At 44.4% G+C, this 14,545-nt stretch overlaps 2 protein-coding genes across 2 annotated transcripts in view; one reads left to right on the top strand and one right to left on the bottom strand.

Annotated features, from left to right (window-relative positions):
* The first annotated feature begins 457 nt into the window (after nucleotides 1-457).
* Nucleotides 458-14,545, top strand: part of LOC306822521 (stabilin-1-like) — a 52,151-nt gene continuing 38,063 nt past the window's right edge. The window contains exons 1-18 of the mRNA XM_079341606.1: nucleotides 458-1,140; nucleotides 2,332-2,459; nucleotides 2,548-2,663; nucleotides 4,072-4,154; nucleotides 4,253-4,322; nucleotides 4,444-4,539; nucleotides 5,368-5,481; nucleotides 5,937-6,124; nucleotides 6,249-6,385; nucleotides 6,770-6,897; nucleotides 7,019-7,095; nucleotides 7,766-7,888; nucleotides 10,471-10,605; nucleotides 10,778-10,849; nucleotides 11,571-11,684; nucleotides 13,375-13,428; nucleotides 13,597-13,677; nucleotides 13,757-13,915. Coding sequence (XP_079197732.1) covers nucleotides 1,087-1,140; nucleotides 2,332-2,459; nucleotides 2,548-2,663; nucleotides 4,072-4,154; nucleotides 4,253-4,322; nucleotides 4,444-4,539; nucleotides 5,368-5,481; nucleotides 5,937-6,124; nucleotides 6,249-6,385; nucleotides 6,770-6,897; nucleotides 7,019-7,095; nucleotides 7,766-7,888; nucleotides 10,471-10,605; nucleotides 10,778-10,849; nucleotides 11,571-11,684; nucleotides 13,375-13,428; nucleotides 13,597-13,677; nucleotides 13,757-13,915 — 1,929 coding nt within the window. The 5' untranslated portion in view covers nucleotides 458-1,086. The remainder of the gene's footprint in view (nucleotides 1,141-2,331; nucleotides 2,460-2,547; nucleotides 2,664-4,071; nucleotides 4,155-4,252; nucleotides 4,323-4,443; nucleotides 4,540-5,367; nucleotides 5,482-5,936; nucleotides 6,125-6,248; nucleotides 6,386-6,769; nucleotides 6,898-7,018; nucleotides 7,096-7,765; nucleotides 7,889-10,470; nucleotides 10,606-10,777; nucleotides 10,850-11,570; nucleotides 11,685-13,374; nucleotides 13,429-13,596; nucleotides 13,678-13,756; nucleotides 13,916-14,545) is intronic.
* Nucleotides 7,924-9,251, bottom strand: LOC306823047 (E3 ubiquitin-protein ligase TRIM35-like; the record flags this gene model as incomplete). Its single annotated transcript, XM_079342412.1, has 2 exons — nucleotides 8,165-9,251; nucleotides 7,924-8,068 (listed from the first exon to the last, which is right to left on the bottom strand). The coding sequence occupies exons 1-2, from the start codon at nucleotides 8,980-8,982 to the stop codon at nucleotides 7,924-7,926; spliced, it is 963 nt and encodes a 320-aa protein (XP_079198538.1). The 5' UTR covers nucleotides 8,983-9,251.

Genomic DNA, 14,545 nt, shown 5'->3' with positions numbered 1-14,545 from the left:
GTTTCTGGTCATCCAGGTCCTGATGTCCTTGACGCAGGCTTCTAGTTTACGAAGCTGGTTGGTGTCTTCTGGCTTCATTGCTATGTAGAGCTGAGTATCGTCTGCATAGCAATGAAAGTTCATGGAGTGTTTTCTCATAATACTACCTAGAGGAAGCATATATAATGTAAATAAAATCAGACCAAGCACTGATCCTTGAGGCACTCCATGGCTAACTTTGGTGTACAAAGAGGACTCATCATGAACATGCACAAACTGAGATCTATCTGACAAATAGGATCTAAACCAACATCAAAATGATTGATGTGTTTTGAGAGTTTTAAATGACGCCAGACGTTCTGTGTGTGTTTCCTTGTCTGACTTCCTTGTCCGGAGTGTGTGGACGTTTTGGGGGGGTTAGAGATCAGGAAAAAGAGAGAGAGAGCGAGAGTGAGGAGGATTTGAACCTCGGCCGTACGTTTGGAGGACGACAGCCTCTGTACATGAGGCGCACCCATGAACCAGCAACCCTGTCTGAACTCAACATTAGCATCTGTAGCTGCATACAGAAAACTGATAAGAGAGCCAATATCCCAATAAAAGAGGTTATTGCTGATGCAGCGAGGTGACGCGTTCTGGATGTTCTGAGGATCCACTAAAAGTTTGAGAAAACTTCTGTCACCGCCGTTACACCTTGGACTTTTTATGTGTGTGTGTGTGTGTGTGTGTGTGTGTGTGTGTGTGTGCCACTGTCTCCAGCTCTGCTTCTGTTACTTCCAGGGTAGCTGCAGGAGGAGGTGACCTCTGATGGGAGGTTCCTACTGTGCCCGTTTCTGTTTTTTTTTTTTACTCTCTTCCTAGATTAGAGAGGAAAAGACGTGACGCCCGGGACACTGATCTGTTGTTGTTGTTTTTTTTATGACCTCCTATATTAGAGGGATTTCTGCCTTGATTCTGGAAATGAGTCAAACATAGAGCTGCTGATATCAACTCTGTGCATTTGAGTTTCCAGGTTGTTTTTTTTTCTCCTCTTCACAACAAGTTGCTTTCAGTTTTTATCCCTGGATTTATCCCCACCCTCCTCCCTCCCTCCTGGATGTGACAGCCATGCTGCTGCTCCTGCTGCTGCTGCTCGGCCTGCAGACGTCACTGACAGAACAGGTAACAAACTCCACTCTCTGTCAGCTTCATGGCTTCCAACAGTTTAGCTGGACCGGGTTGAACATTCGTTTTTTTTTTTTATAGAAATATGCGAACAATGTCGACACGGTCAAAGCTTTTCTGCAACAATGAGAAGTCGACTCTCATATAGCTGATTTCAGTTCGACCTTCAGTCACAGCATCAGAACCGTCCTGACAAAGAAAATGTCTCAATGGGATCAAACCCGTCAGGTTGAAAATAAATAACCTTTACTAAAAACATCAGCAAACCAGTCCACACTTGTGAACCTATTGTGACAAAGTACCAGGAAGGAGGGGGGGGGGGGGGCACAGTGTGCAGCTTTTGTTTTTGTTAGTTAGAGGTATTGTCTCCACTTTGGACACAAGAGAAGTTACCTGTAGCACAACACGAGGACGTCTGTCTACATTCCTGCACACACTCCTTCCTTCACACCCGTAAAACAACATTAATTAATTCTATATTTTTTTTTATCTGTGGAGGTTCATTTCAAAGCTCAACCCACAGGCGAAAGAGTCCAGCTATCTTTGGATCAAGCTGCTAACATGCTAACATGCTAATCCCTCTTACAAACAACAACAATAACAACAACAACAACACAAGTGTGCTGCTGAAGGAGATAAATAAAAGTGTGTACCTGTCTCTTCCATCATCTGCAGAGTAACAAACACAAAGCAGACACGGGGGTTTGACTTGTGGAACAGCTGTGACGATGAACTTCCCTGATATTAAAAAAAAAACACATTTAGAAATAAGATACAGAACAAATTTCCGCTGAGTCAGCAGGTAATATCATGGTGAGCGTGCAGGAGGAAGGGGTGATGAAGATTATGTTTATTTCCTGCAACCTCGGTGCAATAATCACCTTTTTATATTCTCTGTTTGCCAGAATGTTCTTCTCTCCTCCTTCAGTGGATATGATGGCGTCAGACTCTGTAGCTACATCCTCCATTTCCCGATTGTTAGAGTCATTGATACATGTTTTTTTATATACAGAATCTATCATGTGCTTTGACGTTTCTTGTTCATGCCTGCGCTGCATGCTTAATTGTCTCTGGCTGCTGATTGGTTGCTGCTCGGAGCAACCTCCCTGAAGTTTTCTAGTGGTCGTAAAGGACCTGGACCTGTACGGTTGATGTATTGATAGTCACACGTCTCCTGTGCTCCCTCAGACGCCCCCTGCTGGTCGCTGTGATATCGCACAGAGGATCGATCACTACACCTCCTGCACCTCCTGCGCCGCCGTCACCAGCAGCAGCTGCCCGCACGGCTTCAGCAAGGTGCACACCGCCAACTGCAGGTACAGGACCCAGCATCTTCCCACTACTGACACCCATACAGCGCATCACGTGATTCATGTGATTCTCCTGTTCGGTGTTCTGTTGCAGTTATGTGGTCCGGTTCGGTAACAGGGACCGGGTTCTGGCCGGATGTTCCCTTCAATGTGCCAAGAGTTTCATGCAACCAGTGTGCTGTCGAGACCACTGGGGACCACTGTGTCTACGTAACACACACACACACACACACACACACTCACTCTCTGTGTCTGTGACGTCAATGCTCAGTGCTCTGCTCAGGGGTCAAAGGTCAGCTGTGCCTGTAAAACAAAAAGGCAGGCTCATTCTAAAGAGGGTTTGAAGAGTTCTCTACATGGACTTAAAGGGGGACTTTTACCAAAACCTCGTCTGGTTCTTGATTCATGTTATATTTTGAAACACAGCACCGATGTTTCATTCAGACAACAGGGATGATACGTCCTCTTTAACTATAGTGCTGTAATTCTGTTCTTAAATCTGAGACAAGTTGTGCAAAACACATTAAAAAAAAAGTGTATAAAAGCTTTTAGAAAAGGCAAGAAAAATCTAAACTCTTTTTTTCTTTTCACTTTTTTCTCACTCCTCATCTGCACTGCTGACCTCAGAGCCAGCCCCCAGTTAGTCGCCTTACTGAGCACTGGTCACTCTAAAGATAATCACCCTAATCATGTCTGGTTTCATCCTACAGTTGTGTTTAGCTACATCTGTAATGGTTGACATGAACACCCTAACTAGGTCAAGTTTCACTCTATTGTCTTCAACACTTAATGCTAATCTGCTCCTCAACAGTTGGGTACTTAACGATAATCACCCTAATCACTCCTGGTTTCAGCTTATTGTCTAGGACACTTAATGCAAATCACTGCTCCTTTAAGTTGGTGAGCCAATTTACATTCCTGCATTGACTGTTTAACGACTGTACTCACACCTCTGGCACTACCTCAAACACCTCTGTACATGCACATGTAACTAGTTTCTAGAAGGTCAGCACTTTGTTTCTAAGGCTCTTTAACTGTTTACAGGTCTCTTTTAACCAACACATGTTTTTCTCTCCTTCACAGGTTATGTACATTATGCTATATTAGTTTTAAGTCTAATTGCTAATGCTAACTGCACAGGCTTAACATATAATTATGTTTACTGTTAGTCACATAGGGGCTGCTAAATCTTGTTTGGGGGATTATTGTATACAGAGGGGAGGGGGGACAGCGGGTGTGTATTGTAACTAATGTCTTGTGTCCTGCCTGTCTGTATACTGCTACTGGATGCCTTGAATTTCCCTCGGGATCAATAAAGTATCTATCTATCTATCTATCTATCTATCTATCTATCTATCTATCTATCTATCTATCTATCTATCTATCTATCTATCTATCTATCTATCTATCTAAAGTAGAAGAAAAAATTCTTATCTTTAAGGACATGTTCAGAGAAATGCACAAAAGATCAAATGTAGAGGGAAAGATATTTTAGTGTATTTATATTCTCCTCCCTCTGCCTCTAACTGATCAATAACACAAACGACCTTGACTTTGACCTTGACCTTTCAACCTGCGAGCGAGCTGACAGGTCGTCTGTTTGTCTCCGTGCGTGCAGCCTGTCCCAGCTGGTCAGGGAAGACCTGCAACTTCCACGGGTACTGTCTCGGCGACCTCAGCAACGGGACCTGCGTCTGTGATGTAAGCGTCTGATTGGACCGTTCTGTTTATGCATGTGACGCCTCTCAGAGTCGGTCTTGACTCCAGTTTTGTTGCTTTCTGTGTGTTTCTGTCTTCAGGAGGGCTTCACAGGTTTTTCCTGTCAGGAGTGTAAGAATCCAAACGCTTATGGAGCAAACTGTGATAAAGGTAGGATCCTGACCGGGTCCAGATCCTGGTCCAGACCCTGGTCCAGACCCGGGTTCAACATGTTGTGAGTTTAACAGACTGCTCAGATGTTTAAAGGCTCTCCACGCTTGTCTCTGCACAGAGTGTGACTGCGTGCATGGCGTGTGTAGTAATGGTCCCGACGGTGATGGCGAGTGTTTGTGTCAGCCTCCGTACACTGGGAGGCGCTGTGACACAGGTAAGATCACGAATCACAAGAAGCACTTTCAGCTACATCAGGGGGAAAAAAAACCAGAAACACAATTTAATGTTTTTTTTTACTGAAAAGAAAATGTGCAGAAATGAACACAATTAGTTTTATCTGTAACTGAACCGAGACGAGCGCCATCTTTCTCTCTCATATCTTACTGATGTTAAAGCGTCCTTTTTGGATCGACGCTTTCATGAACACGTCTGGATCAAAGTATATTTTATAACATGCATCAGGCATGTAAACAGGCATCCAACCTACACTCCACTGGTCGTTTGTGCAAGCGTCAAATTACGACCCGTATTCACGTTTTAGAGTCAAGCGCCCTCTAGTGGACGTTTAAATAACCTCGATCCGGTGAACGTGTGTTTGACCTCTAACCCTAACCCAAGTCCAAGCTAGCTAACTTTTCCCCCCAAATGAATAGTTAATTAGCGCATCAAGCAGGGTGACGATTTACCGACATTTCTCCGTTCGCCAGTAGGGGGCGCTAATTTAGGAGACGCTCCTGTGAGTCGTATTACGTGACAGACGACCTCTACGGTCGGTCGTGTAGGTTGGAGGACTTGTTGAAGCTGAATGTTGACCTTATGAATGCTAATAATGCTAATGCTAATAAATGCTAATGAATGCTAACCCTATCTACATTACTCAGTGAGTGAGGAAAGAAAAAGTGATAAATTATAATTTATTTTTTTAACCCTTTAACGTTTTTGTTCTACTGGTGCCAAACAAAAATGAGCGTGCATCGTTCTCCCTGTGTGTTTGCACGCCGTGTGCGTTGTCTCACTTGTTTTCACTGTGTGTCGTCGGCAGTGAGCGACCGCTGCAGAAGCTGCAGCCCCTTCTCCTACTGTAAAGGAGAGGGCAAGGACGCCGTCTGCGAGTGTTTGCCCGGACACAGAAGGTCGCCGCAGGGAAAATGCGCAAGTAAATACGAAGACAGATGGTCACCTTTTGATTTTTCTTTTTTTCTTTTTTTTCTCCATTTGAAATGTAACTTTTGAAGTTGTTTTAAAATCAGCTCTCTGTCGAAGATGTACAAAGATGTGAGCTTGCAAACAACTCACCTCCATTTAAGGTTTCAGATCTCAGATAGACGTTAGCGAGTCTTTGTAGTTTGACCAGAGTCCGACGTTCATGAGATCTACTTTTAGAATCTGCACAAGAACCAGAAGTAAAACCAGGACAGGGTTCCCCCCCCTTCCTTGGCTCCCTGTAGAACCAGAACTAGGCCATGAACCTGGTCTCTGCTCCCCTCCTCGAAGAACGTAAAGAAAGGCTCGACTCTGAACCGGAGCCTGGAGACAAAATAGGTCCAGATTCTGAGTTTTAGTTGGTTGGATTCGATCTGGACTGAGTGATTTCTCTGTTTTCTTGCTCAGCTGTTTGCTCGCCGAGGGACTGTGACGTCAATGCTCAGTGCTCGGCTCAGGGGTCAAAGGTCAGCTGTGCCTGTAAGCCAGACTACCAGGGAGACGGGAAGATCTGCGTACCCAAAAACCCCTGCGCTGAGAACAATGGCGGATGTCCCACCAACTCCACCATCTGCATCTTCAAAGGACCAAACCAGGTTAGAAAACCACCAGAACAAGACCGAGAACCAGACGGGTACTTGACCAGAACCAGGACTGCGATCGTGAAAAGTCCCCTAAACCTGTGTGTTCATCGTCTCCCTGTCTCTGTCTGTCTTACAGTCCAGCTGTGAGTGCATGTCTGGCATGTCCCCAGTAGGTGGCAGTGCTGAGTTTGGCTGTCAGCTGGTCCCTGCTTGCTCCGAACACACCTGTGACCTCTCAGCGACCTGTGAAACCGGACTGGACGGACGACCCAGGTAACACAGCTGCTCTCTGCTTCATGATGAGTGGAAGAGAGCGTCTCACGAGGAGTTTAAGAGCATGAAGCGGCGTCTTTAGGTGCACGAATATCGTAGCTGATCCAAACCTGGTGGAGGGATTTCAACCCGCCGGCATGTGGACTTCTTACTGGACCGGTCTGGATGAAATCAAGGTGCAGCTCACTTTGACAGACTACATGAGAACACCAGCACGTCTTTGTGTCTCGTAACTTAAAGGTCGGGGGGGGTTCGATTCCCCAGCTCCTGCAGAAACCTGTCCGACGTGCCCTCGGGCAAGACGTTTTTTTTCCACGTCACGTCTGTTTTGCTGCATTTGAACTGTTTTTAATTATCTTAACGGCGTCGTCGTCTTTCTTTCAGGTGTGTGTGCGACGCAGTTCAGATTGGTGATGGTCACCGTTGCTATGGTAACCTCATAGAGCAGATAATCGAGCTGGACAGGAGAGGAAGCCAGATGGGAAATCTGACCGGAGCTCTCGCCTTGTTCAGTAAATTAAAAAAACAAAAAACTATGTTGACATTATTTGTGTTTCTGTTTCGTCTTCGCTCTGACCTTCAGTGTGTTTGTTTGTTTGTTTGTTTGTTTGTTTGTTTGTTTGTTTGTTTCAGAGAAAGGCTGTTTACGGATGATGAGTGATAACGGACCCTTCACAGCTTTTATCCCTGTACTGAGAACTCCTCTCACTGTGAGTCATGAACCCGTTCATCATCTGCATCCATTAAAAGTGAAGAAGCTTCTGCAGCTCTCAGATCGTCACACACACACACACACACACACACACACACACACACTCTTCTGTCTCTGCCCGACGTGAAGACAGAAACGCTTAGACAGACGGTCAGAGCGAGGCCCGTGGCTGCACGCAGGAATAACCGCCGTGACGTCACAGGTGACCACCGACGGGACTTTTTTTAAGATTACAACACAAAAACTCAAACTGCAGATTTATTTAACAAAACCAGCGCGGTGAAGCGTTTTCTGCGTCGCCCGATGCGTGAATAAAGAACGCCATCAGGAGCCTCATTTCAAGCTGTGATGTTTCACCTTCAATCTGAGCGTCACGGAGGCGTGATGGGATCGAGCGCTGTGTTTGTGTGTGTGTGTGTGTGTGTGTGTGATTTCCTTTTTTATATATAAAAAACAACTTGCCACTTTCACTGCGTTCTAACAATTAATTTTGTATTTATTAAGTTTAACTTTGATTTGATTCCTTTCCGTCAGAGTTTTCAGTTTTCTTTCATTTCCCAGTTTTTCCTTCAGCTCTCTGATTCCTTATTTTTAACACCTCTTATAGAGACAATACTTCATGTTTTAATTCTGTAATATGAACGTACACAGTGTTGTTGTTGCTGCAGGGGATCAACGAGGAGCAGCTGTGTAAGAACCACCTGATCCTGGGTCAGCACCTCTACAAGGATCTGGAGGGAAAAGTCATGACTCTGTTCGGAGGATCCGTTTTCAGGAGCAAAGGCAACAAGGTAAAACTTCCTCTGCACAACTCAACACTCGAGTTTCAAGTTTTAATCATGACCGAGACCGAGTCAGGACCAAGACCGGGGCCGGTACGAGACTGAGTCAGGACTAACAGCGTGTCACTCTTAGACGGAAACAGCAGGAAGGTTGGAGCCGTAACCGGGGGGATAAAAGGCGTCGTGGTTCTGATCACAGAAGAGAGCAAATCAACGGGCAGCGTTTAGCTTTATGCTCCACTCAGAGTGAAGCCGTCTCAGCTGTGACTCTGAAATTAACTTTACTTTAGGTGTTTGGCCTCGTCTATCAGAGCTCCTGAGACCTGCTGTGGATCCTCCAGCAGGGGGCGCTGCTGGACTCTGTTCACTGCAGCCTTGTAGTTCTGCAGGAAGGAGACATCATCAGCTCTGAGCTCGTCCTCTGTGACTCTGATTGTGTTTGACAGAGCTGCTATCTCTCTGTTCAGAGTCTTGATCTTCTCCTTCATCCTCTGACTCTTCTGCTCCTCTTCCTCCCTCAGAGCAGAGATCCTGACCTCCTCTTCCTCTTCTAGAAACTGATGAAGCTTCTTAAACTGCTCTTTAATCCGCCTCTCTGTGTTCACTGTCTGGACTTTAATGTGCTCTGCAGTTTGATCACAGTGTCCTTTCACTTCTTTAAAGGTCTCCAGTCGCTCCTGTAACGGCTTCAGGAGTTTCTGGAGCTCCTGTTTTTGATCCTCAGCAGCTTCGTCGATGGGTCTGAATTTGTGGTTGTTGTGCATCCTGGAGTCACGACAGACGACACACACGGGCTGCTGATGGTCCAGACAGAAGAGCTTAAGTTTCTCTGAGTGCAGACTGCAGAGAGCCTGAGACTCTGACCTCTGACCTCCCTCCTGTGCGGAGAAGGCCTCGCACAGGTTCCTTAAGACCAGGTTGCGAGGCGGGTCGCTCTTGGAGGATCTTCTCTTGCAGCAGGGACACAGACGCGATCGCGTCGTCGCCCACCATCTCTGCAGACAGTCCTTACAGAAGCTGTGGCTGCAGGACAGAACAACGGGATCTTTGAAGATCTCGTGGCAGATTGGACAGAAGAAATCATCCACAGAGCTCGACGCCATTCTGTTTCCGTGTGAAAATGTAAAAAAAAACAAAAAACAAAAAAAACACAGCAAGCGAGACAGGAAAGGGAGTCAGACTGGAAAGTTCTGTGAAAGTTACTTTCACTTTCAGGCGTCGCTGCTTTAATTAGTTTGGAGCGATCTGCGGCAGGTTGACGTGCGAGTCAGGTCTCCCAGTAAATCCAGTCTTCCTTCCCTCTCCTCTCGCTGGAAGGTGTTCTGGCGGTTTGGTTGTTTCGTCGTCAGTGTTCGACCCTCGCACGCTGCGAACTCTCATGAACGAGGAAGAATGGCTTTCCTGTTTATCTGCTTCGAGCCAGAGAGAGGGTAGAGCTCAGTCAGAGCATATTTCCTGACTGATAAACCTGACTGTTAATTATACTGTGTTTGTGTGTGTGTGTGTGTGTGTGTGTGTGTGTGTGTGTGTGTGTGTGTGTGTGTTTATGAGGTTGAACCACACTGACTAGTTTTTTTTTTTGTGTAGTGGCAATTTTGCTTAAAAATCCTTTTGCCTCCTCTTGCAGGACGAGAAGGTTTCTGACTCGAGCTTTGAAGACGGATTTTTCCCCAAAAAAAAAAAAAAAAAAAAAATAATAATAATAATTAAATGAGGCAGATTTAAAATGAAACAAAAAATCATCAAAAAAAAGGTCAGGTTACATCGTGAAAAACGTTAAATTAAAACAATAAAAGATGAAAACTGTGGCTCCTCCTCCTGCTCATATTAACGATGACTCATTCTATGACCACATGGTAGCAGCTCAACAGTCAGCTGCACGGGATCAAACAAAGTTAACCACAGGCCCACAATGACCCCAAAATGTCTCCAAAACTGACACATATGAAAAACATAATAATAATAACAATAATAATAATAATAAATGTTATTCTTTTTTATATTTTAAATTTATTATTATAATATTTATTTTAAATTTATTTTATAAGAAATATAAGAAACATAAATTAATTCTTACGCAGAATTATATTCATTCTAAACATTTCAATACAAAATAATACAAATGCTGCTAAATATATGAATCTGTCCTCTGTGGCTCTAACAACGTGTGTGTGTTCATTCAAAAGATCTGAATGTCTTGAACTCAACAAATTGATGGAACAGAATATTATTTTAAGGTTAATCTGTTCTGTGGGCAAATCGATGGTAAGCTAAGTGGCTATTTTCAAAAATGTCTTTTTTTTAATAACAGGTGTGAAGCTTTTATTGTCTGAAGAACAAAGATGGGAAAAATAATTTTGAACTGTTTCTTTCTACAATCCCTGAAATATGAATCAGCTGTTTTCTGTTATCTAACAAATTTTTAATTATTAATTAATTAATTAGCTTGTCGCGCTCGCTAACGTTCTAATGGATGATATTGATTCAGAAGGTGGACGAGGTTTGTGGTGATAATCGTTGATGTTTGAGTCTCCGGTCATCTGCACAGAGACTCACCTCACTGAAATTTTGACCCTTTCTGCTTCCTGTAGAAGTTCATCCTGATGGAAGAGCCCAGCAAGCTGTACACCTTCATCCAGGAAGACCTGCCAGCTGCCAACGGGATCATCCACATCATCGACCGACCCATCGTGGTCGGAGGTGACAAGCCGTCAAGTGACACACGGGTGAGCTTTCAACAACAACAACTACAACAACAACAACAACAACAACAACAACGTGTCTCTGGAATGGTCTTCATGTTTCGTTAGACTTTTATTTTGAAAAACCGTGCGTTCTAACTCTAAATACTAACCTCAGATCCTTTCAGTCATGTGACCGACTTCTTCTTGTGCCCAGTTTTCTGACAAGACGATCGGAGAGATTCTAACCATGGACGCCAAATTCAACCGCTTCCTGTCCCTTTATGATGTGAGTATGCTGTTTTATCTGACACACACACACACACACACACACACACACACACACACATATCAAACCGAGACAGACACTTAACCCCTCTCCTGATCAGTGATCGTCCAATCAGTGTTTAGTAACCTTAACTTAAAACAGTAGGTCTCTTTTATTTTCCAATTTTTAAGATTAAATAATTTAAAGCAAAAGACAAAACCGAACCAGGAGCTAAAATTAATGATTATTGTTCATTGATTATATATATCGTCCTTTATCCTTCAGCTAGATTACATTCACGACTGGCTTCTTATGGCTTTGAATTTTATCTTCATATTAATGTTTAATGACTGCGTGCCGCTCAGAGCTGCAGCATTCATTTCATTTATCAAACTGGAACACAAAGCTGCACGAAAGAGTCGGAGCAACACGTTCAGTTATTCTTCGCCAATCTGAGGTGAACAAACGACCTGAACAAAAAGATAATGTGTTTGCACGTGATCTTGTAGGCTGTCTGCCAGTTGTCCTTCCTGCATTTCTTCCTGTTAGTCTTAAGACGCAGTGATGATTGTGATAGGTTAAATCAACCGGCTTCCTATGACTCTTAATCCTGATCTCTTCTGTTAGTTAATCCAGATAATCCAAAGAGATTCTGGGTTTGTTTAACTCGGGTCTTAGTTCAGGACCCGGGTCTAAGGACGTATCCGGGCTAAACCTTTACATCTTTGTTTGGTTTTTTTAGAACTGTGGGTCTCCTCCTCCTCTGCGGGGTCCGGGCCCCCTGACTGTGTTTATCCCCATTAATGAGGCTGTGGACGGAGCCCGAGACGGCAGCATCTTATACATGATGCACGACGTAAGTGTAATCAGTCTCTCTCTCTGCTTCTCTGTGATTGGTGCAGATATAAGGTCACAGTGAAGGGTTTGTCAGCAGATGGTTTCTGTTTTTTTTTTGTTTTTTTTTATCAATACATCAAGTGGAGCGGGAAATAAGAAAAGCACCACACCAACCCTGCATTGGTTCCTGTTGAATGTGCAAATCTGAAATGCTTATAAATATTACGTTTTTCATTTTTCACATAACGTGGACAACAAGAAGTGATTGTACCCGAGCTAAAAAGCCTCTGCATGTTTCTAATAAGCTCCAGCAGCAGAAAGCTGCTCAAACTAGGATCAATGTTGGAGATGAAACATGGAGAGAGGTTAGAACGCAGAAAGCTTTACAGACCCATGCAGAGCTGGCTAAACACTGAAGCTACAGTGGCCACCACATGCAGCGCTGGCTAAAAACTGAAGCTACAGTGTCCACCACATGCAGAGTTGGCTAAACACTGAAGATACAGTGTCCACCACATGCAGAGCTGGCTAAACACTGAAGCTACAGTGTCCACCACATGCAGAGCTGGCTAAACACTGAAGCTACAGTGGCCACCACATGCAGAGCTGGCTAAACACTGAAGATACAGTGTCCACCACATGCAGAGCTGGCTAAACACTGAAGCTACAGTGTCCACCACATGCAGCGCTGGCTAAAAACTGAAGCTACAGTGTCCACCACATGCAGAGCTGGCTAAACACTGAAGCTACAGTGTCCACCACATGCAGAGCTGGCTAAACACTGAAGCTACAGTGTCCACCACATGCAGAGCTGGCTAAACACTGAAGCTACAGTGTCCACCACATGCAGCGCTGGCTAAAAACTGAAGCTACAGTGTCCACCACATGCAGAGCTGGCTAAACACTGAAGCTACAGTGTCCACCACATGCAGAGCTGGCTAAACACTGAAGCTACAGTGTCCACCACATGCAGAGCTGGCTAAACACTGAAGCTACAGTGTCCACCACATGCAGAGCTGGCTAAACACTGAAGCTACAGTGTCCACCACATGCAGAGCTGGCTAAACACTGAAGCTACAGTGTCCATCACATGCAGAGCTGGCTAAACACTGAAGCTACAGTGTCCACCACATGCAGAGCTGGCTAAACACTGAAGCTACAGTGTCCACCACATGCAGAGCTGGCTAAACACTGAAGCTACAGTGTCCACCACATGCAGAGCTGGCTAAACACTGAAGCTACAGTGTCCATCACATGCAGAGCTGGCTAAACACTGAAGCTACAGTGTCCACCACATGCAGAGCTGGCTAAACACTGAAGATACAGTGTCCACCACATGCAGAGCTGGCTAAACACTGAAGCTACAGTGTCCACCACATGCAGAGCTGGCTAAACACTGAAGATACAGTGTCCACCACATGCAGAGCTGGCTAAACACTGAAGCTACAGTGTCCACCACATGCAGAGCTGGCTAAACACTGAAGCTACAGTGGCCACCACATGCAGAGCTGGCTAAACACTGAAGATACAGTGTCCACCACATGCAGAGCTGGCTAAACACTGAAGCTACAGTGTCCACCACATGCAGCGCTGGCTAAACACTGAAGCTACAGTGGCCACCACATGGTTACCATGCGTTATTTATGGCTTCTGTAACATTATGCTTTGTTGGAATAATCATGTTTTTGTTTTTTTCTTTTTTTTTTAAGGCCAAACATAAACTTCAGGAACTTCTTAGACACCATGTTTTCACCCATGCTGTGGTAAGAAATCTTCTGTCTGTCCTTCTCTGCTTCTCTGAAGGTGAAATTAATAATCAAATCTTATCAAAACTTTGGTGCATCGAGGAATATCAGTCAGTTTTTTCACTCCAGGACTCCTTTCCTTCAGGAAACTTTAAAGTTATCTTTTTTTTATCTTTTTGTTTGTAGCTGACAGTCGAAGAGTTGGCTGGTCTCCCTCAGATTCAGACGATGGCCAATCAGATTGTCCCCATCACTCAGTCTGACGATGTAAGTGTTTCTGATTGGTTCTATCTCCCATGGTTTATGACTGATGGTATTAAAAAACAGTTCCTTCTTCCGTCTCCAGGGGGAGATCGTGTTGGGGGAGAAGAGGATCCGTCTGAAAAGCACCAACATAGTGGCCTCCAATGGGATCATCCACATGATTGACGGCCTTCTGTATCCGCCCTCCATCCTTCCTATCCTGCCTCACCGCTGTGACATCACTGAGAAGAAGATCACCGTGGTGAGGAGAGCGAGGCAGACTGTCAAATCAAACACGTCTTCTCCTCTGTCTGATCTCTTCTCTCCCTTTATGTCTCAGACAGAAGGTGAAAATGTCCCAAAAAAGCCAATAATAAAAAAAAAAAAGTTTTCACGTTGTTTAAAAAGTTGCGGCGTAAATGTAAATACAGATTTCTCTTTTTCTCATTCTGTCAGCATTGACGAGTTATTAGTTATTATTAGTTAGAGTTATATCGCTCTAGGCTATTTTGTCCCTCCAGGCTCCCCGTAGACGGTCGTCTTCCTGTCGTCTCAGTGATGTTAAAGAAGGACTCTGCTGCACGTTTAAACATCTTATTTCACTTTAACAAACCCTCAGACAGCTCAGCTGACCAGTCCAAAGTCAGATCCACCCGATGACATCACACACTAACCTTTGACGTCAGCTTCCTGTTTCCTGTTTCTGTGCTTTACTTTATTCAACCCGAAGGCCCCGACCTTTCTGCAGAGCTAAATCAGGCTAACTCTGGTGCAATGCATCAAATCTTTATATTTACGTTTTAATTGCTTACTAATAAAGTAGTATAATTGTGCTCTCAGCTTAAGACAGTGGAGAATTTCAAAATAAAAGCATTTTATGAATTTTAAATGT

This window comes from Symphodus melops (genome assembly GCF_947650265.1).
Source record: "Symphodus melops genome assembly, chromosome: 4".
In the NCBI taxonomy this organism is placed as follows: domain Eukaryota; kingdom Metazoa; phylum Chordata; class Actinopteri; order Labriformes; family Labridae; genus Symphodus; species Symphodus melops.
Note: the sequence above shows the minus strand (reverse complement) of the source record. Positions and strands in the feature narration are given on the sequence as shown.